The sequence below is a fragment of the Anabrus simplex genome, chromosome 4, assembly GCF_040414725.1.
Source record: "Anabrus simplex isolate iqAnaSimp1 chromosome 4, ASM4041472v1, whole genome shotgun sequence".
Classification (NCBI taxonomy): Eukaryota; Metazoa; Arthropoda; class Insecta; order Orthoptera; family Tettigoniidae; genus Anabrus; species Anabrus simplex.
Window position 1 is genome coordinate 74,418,581 of NC_090268.1, and position 6,000 is coordinate 74,424,580.

The 6,000-nt window shown below is 43.8% G+C and overlaps 1 protein-coding gene across 2 annotated transcripts in view; it reads left to right on the top strand.

Annotated features, from left to right (window-relative positions):
• Window positions 1-2,391, top strand: part of LOC136871632 (GON-4-like protein) — an 89,515-nt gene extending 87,124 nt beyond the window's left edge. For both annotated transcript variants that reach the window (XR_011018024.1, XM_067145111.2), the window contains one exon: window positions 826-2,391. Coding sequence is in view for 1 of the 2 variants with exons in the window: in XM_067145111.2 (XP_067001212.2) it covers window positions 826-906 (81 nt within the window). In the remaining variant the exon portion in view is untranslated. The remainder of the gene's footprint in view (window positions 1-825) is intronic.
• Window positions 2,392-6,000: the final 3,609 nt, after the last annotated feature.

Here is a 6,000-nt window from a genome sequence, read left to right on the forward strand (position 1 = left end):
GATGACCTCGATGTTAGGCCCCTTTAAAAAAACAAGCATCATCATCATCATCATCAATACTGCTTGGCAGGAAGCCTCAGGTTTCATACAGAATTATCATTATTTCCCCACCGTATCGGTAACACTCCATGTTACATTGCAATAACTAGTTCATTTACGGTTAAAAGTTGACTAGTTTAGTTCACCTTACTGGTGTCTTGTTGACGTATTATGGAAGTATTTTATTTTTAACTCTTACTCTTTTGCATTCAGGAGATGTTGGATTCGAGCCCCACCGTCGGCAGTCCTGAAGATGGTTTTAATGCCATGGCTGCTTCCTTCCCATTCCTATCCCATCGTCACCATAAAACCTAGCTGTTTCAGTGCAATGCAAAGCAACATGTAAATTGTAACACTTTTGATAACTGGAAAGGGGCAAGAGGGGCTGTCTAGCCAAAGTGATGAAGTATTATTCCCCATCAGAAAGACCAAATTTTAAGTAACCGTATTTCCACTTCTGGAGCTGCACATGGTCCTAAGGTTGATTTAGCCTACTCCTAAATTTAATACGAGGTTAATTTCTAGGGACAGAGGTGGCCAGGCATAGAGTTAACCCCTCCCATGTAGTACCGAAGTTAAGAACAGTGGAAGGTTCCACTTCTCCAAGGGCCTTCATGGTCTGTATGGAAATTGAATTGCATTGCTTTGCTTTGCTTTGTGTTGCTTTGAAAACAGATAACTGAAATACCTCATTAATCTGCTCTCATTATAGATATCCATATTTGTCTAATAATGTGGTCATGTTTTCATTTACTATCTGTTTTCTTCTTTTGTTCTTTCTTTCAGATTCGAGAAAGATTTTCTACTCTCATGAATTTACTAGAGCAAATGACTGGTGTGAAGATGGAACAGGAAATCATAAAGTGAATTGTAGGGCAACATGCATAATTGTTGTTTTCATTGTTGAGGGTAGCATCAGCTAATGTATGCATAAAATAATTTATAAATACTGCAGGGATCTCTAATAGATTGATTGTAAATATGATTTTATTGTATTATGTTATTTCTGTACATATAGAATGTAACAAACTCAAATTCTCTTATTTATTCCCTTCTCTTAACTAAGAGCTAAATGGCAGGGTTGCAAATAACCTCTGGTTTTAAATCATAAGTTCAATTTCTATATACCATAATTTTTTAGAAACTAGTGGTCAGTTTTGATTTTCTTTTCACTCCGAGAAAAATATGATACAGTTTAGTTTCTTGTGGAGGTGGGGGGCTGTTACCCTCAGCTCAAATCCTTGTGCTGATGGTAACTGTCCAGAATATGAGCATCCCATTTCCTTCTCACCCTGTTAGGAAAGTTCCTTATTTTAGTCCTGGATCATCTTAAAATTCTTGCCATTAGTTAAATGTTTTAGTAGCGACACTACAGTGAAATAGATTGTTTGAAGAATTTGTGTGAGAAAATCAGGGAAGAAAATTGCCACCTGGTTCTAAAACAACAAAGAACTTTGACAGTTTTTCATGCCAGCATTGCAAGTGAGTTCTTAGTTCTATAATTGGTTTCTTCCACAGTGTATGATCCCATAATTGGCAACCTTGATGCACTTGGAAGACAGCACCATATTTGCCAGGGAGTGAATGTAATGATGATGATTAGACATAATTATATAAAGACCAAGCAGTACTTAATCTCTGAAACAGAGCGATAACTCATCTGACTCTGATGATGTTAGTTTTGCAAGGCTGAGGAATCTTTCATTCTCTTGCCTTTTCTGATCTTTCCCTTTCCGTTCCCAATATCCACATTCTACATTGGGTCAGAACTCTTCCATTTCCTTTTTTTTTTTTTTTTTTTTAAGAGGTGATGGTTTCCTAGTCCTAGGTGTACTTCCCCATAAAACAATAATCACCACCAACACAAAGCTGCAACTTAAAATCATGAGTTCTGAAATCTAAGATGTTCTACTGCAGAAGTACACTATTCAAAGAGAAATGACCTTTTTCAGCACTGTTAAATTTTATATATACTCCCACTGTCCAATTTTTTTAAGGCAGTGTACAAGTTTTTTTATGCTTTGGAATACCAGGTAACTGTAATAAATTTAACTCTGATTGCCCAACCTTAGTAGTGCATTTGGATAGTTGTTGGCCATCTACTCTATCCCAACTGAGATCAGTGACATTTAAAGAGTGTATAAATAGAGCAACTCCATGCTGGTCAGCACGGACAGTAAAATCATTGGTACTTAGAATGAACATTAAATAACTTTCTATTTATTTTAACTATTGTATACCATTTGATTCTTCTGCAAGCACCTCTCTTGTGTCTCCTGTCCTTTCTGCCATTCAAATCTCTGAACATTTTGTTTGAGGTCTGTATAACCTTTTTGGTTGTAAATAAAGATATCTGGGAAAATATATGAATGGTAGTACTCATAATTTTCTCCACTCTTTGTATATGTATGCTTCATTCACTGGTATATTGCGCATAGACTTAGTCTCAGGGCCACTGGGCTGAGTGATTCGGATCATAGATGATTGCCTTTCTTAGTCCAGGTTTGACCCCACTTCAGTCCGATTTCATTTAAAGGTCCACATTTATTGAATCAATTGAAGGACAAAAATATCTGGCACCTTGGCATCTCTGAAATAAAAGTTTGTGGGATGTAAAATCATAACATAATTATTTATTAGGTGTACTGACATGAAAAAGAGTTCTTGCAGGACAAAACTCTGATGCCTTGATGTCTCCAGAAACTGTAATGAGACATTAAGCCATTACCTTCAACATCACTGGAGTCGGTGGGTGAAAATTACAGGTATAGAGCTTGAAGGCGACAAATGAGGCTTGGTTTCGGAAATGAAGAGAGATGCAATAGGTCAACATTGTTTCTAAGGGCAAAACAACGGTAATATCAACCTCCTCTTAACAATCATCGGAGAAAGAAGTCTAACCTGTCAAGAAATACAGGTATCAGCTGAAGGAAAACGATACCATAAGAGGTCACCAAGGTCTCAAATTGATTGGACAGATAAAAGAGAGGATTCAGGAACATACAAACTTAACCAGTGCCAGACTGAGCTAGAAACCAGAGGTCACCACTTCATGCTCAGAAGTTGTTAGGCTCTGGGGAATATAAGAGGAATGGTAATATAATATTTTAGGTGATTGGCAGAAACTCCGATCTGATATTTTGCAAATCTTGAACTCTGGAAAGACATACTGTACATGCTGATTAATTCCTACTGAAAATAGTGTTGTAGGAGGGTTTTTAGTGATATCTGTTGAGTGGAAAGGACGATTAACAGCACGCTACATGTGAGCTCTGTTTACGTGGCATTTGCAATATGGCAATAGTGTTTTACAAAGCATCGAGTGTGAAAGTGTTGTAAGACGGGCTGCCCACAAAAATCGAGCCGTATTGGGAAGAATTCATTACTGCCCTTCCAGATGCAAAGTACAGCAACAGCAGCATCATAGAAGCCTATAAAAAATGTAGTTTTGTTGTTCCCAAGAACAGCATCTTGTGTGTTGAAGCCTGGATGGGACTAATTCCAAAAGGGAAAAGGCAGGCAAATCTGCGCACTGTCATGATTCATACTACTGACATGATACAGAAGGTAAATGCTCTCGTTAAAAAAAGAGAAAACAATCCAGCCACGAAGATATCAATTATAAATAAGTTAGGTACATCAGTATGTACTGTCAACACCACAATTAACCGGGACCTTCATATAGGGTTGAACTCATAAGCTATTGCCTCGCCAAATCACAGAAACCACGAACCTGCTACGAAGGCGTAGCAGGGGGAGAGGTGATACTCCCACGTGGCGCGTCCCAGGTGGCGGATAGGGGGGTCCTAACCGGCTTGCCGGTGGACTTGAGGGAAATAAAATACCTCTCGCGGACCAAACACACTACCCCCTGCGGGTGGGGGACGCACATGTAGAATACACCCGCGGTACCCCCTGCCTGTCGTATGAGTCGACTAAAAGGGGTGACCTAGGCGCGGACATGGATTGCGGTTTGGTATAACGTGTTGGACCTCCTGTGGATGGGAGGGGTCGAGTACATTCACAGGTAATCCCTGCCTGTCGTAGAAGGCGACTTAAAGGGTCATGTGGCCATGGTCCCCTCTTTATTTTATTATTATTTTTCCGAGGGTCAGATGTAGACCATTCTAAATTTTGATGTGCGTGCTGCCCGGAGATGGGCCTCTTACGTGTGCGATTACGCCCAAAAGCCCGCAACTGTCCACCCAGGACCATTGCGTGGTGGGAGCGCCATGTACCTTGGCAGTGGTATCCGCCTGACAACACAGGTCCCCGCACAGCCGAATGCCAGAAGGACATATTATTATTAATTATTTTTATTTTTTCTCTATATTTAGTGCTCTGTAAACGCTATGGGGTACATGCTATTGCGGGTGACTGGAGGAAGGGAGTCTTAGTGCTCATTGCTTCAGTCATGCCGTATTAGGCATCGTTCAACATCGGACCCCGGGCTGTACCTGCTATGACCAGGTGGGTATTGCCTTGGCTGCTTGGTTCGGCTACAGAGACCCCTGTTCGGAGTGGGTGGCATTCGCGGAGGATGCTATCGGGCATGGCTTCCAAACGAAGTCTGCTCTCTCAAGGTGGTCCCCCACCGAAGTCTTTAACTTTTGCTTCCCTGAGAGGTTCAACTCCCTGGGAACATGCGCAGCGTGAAGGAATGGGATCCAGCTTCCCTAGGTTTCTGTTCGCTACCAGAACCGATGGGCACGATTTTAAGCTGGTGAAGTCGATCCTTTTTAGTCGGCACATCGAAGGCGTCTATGGCGAACTGGAGGAACTTAAGAAAATGCGCAACGGTAGTTTGCTTATGAAGACTCGTACAGCACTGCAAGCTGATCAGTTGCTTAAGTGCGAGCACTTTGGCGAAATCCCCGTCAAAGTGGAGGAGCATAAGTCCTTGAACCTGGTTCGCGGAGTCATCTTTCACCGCGACCTTATTTTGAACACTGACGACGAGTTGATGGAAGACATGAAGAACCGTGGCGTGACACACGTCCGGCGCATTACGCGCAAGGTCAACGGTGAAGACGTTGCCACTGGTGCCTTCATTGTCTCTTTCAAGTTGTCAGTGTTACCAGAGAAAGTCAAGGTAACAACTTATCGTTGCGATGTGAGGCCGTACATCCCGCCTCCTATGCGATGCTATCAATGCCAGCGATTCGGACATATGGTATCTCGCTGTTCGAATCAGGCTGTATGTGGTACATGTGGACGAGTAGCTCACGGCGCGGAGGAGTGCACACCTCCATACAAGTGCACTAACTGCTCCGGTTTTCATTCTCCTCGGGATCGGAATTGTCCTACATACCTGAGTGAGAAGAAGATCCAGGAGATCAAGACCCTGGATGGTCTTTCCTACCAGGAAGCGCGCCGTAAGTTTCATTCTACGAATACATCTGCCCGTACACTCGACTATAGCTTGATAGCTCAGAGTCTTCCAGGTTCGTCATTTACGACCAAGACACCTGTCCAGACCGCTGCGCCCAAGGCGACTGTTGCTGCTCCCAGCAACGTCGCAAATAGTCAAAGCTCGAAGGGGGGGACCACCCCACCTTCGACCAACCAGAAGTCTGTGCAGGCTGGCAGTTGCCAGCCGGCACAGCAAGGGGGGAAGACCAAGTCTCCCCCCCCCCTAGGAGGTCGACGAAAGTCGTGCCCCAGCCGGCGGAGGCGGCATCGTCGACCAGGGCTGGGAAACCATCTCCCAGCCCGTCTAAACCTGAAAAAAAGAAGGGGAAGAAGAGCGCCCGTTCTGAGCGCTCTCGGACTTCCCCTGCGAAGGAGAAGTCATGCCCCCCATCTGGGGGGTATGAGTCTGCGCCGGGAGGCACTCCTGCTCCCAAACCTGCGCGCTCTCCTCGTAGGGGACCCCCTCGCGCCCGAAAAGTGTCGAAGTTCTGGGCGGCACCCCTGCCATCTTTTGATGACGGGATGGATGTCGCACTGTCCTCTACTTCT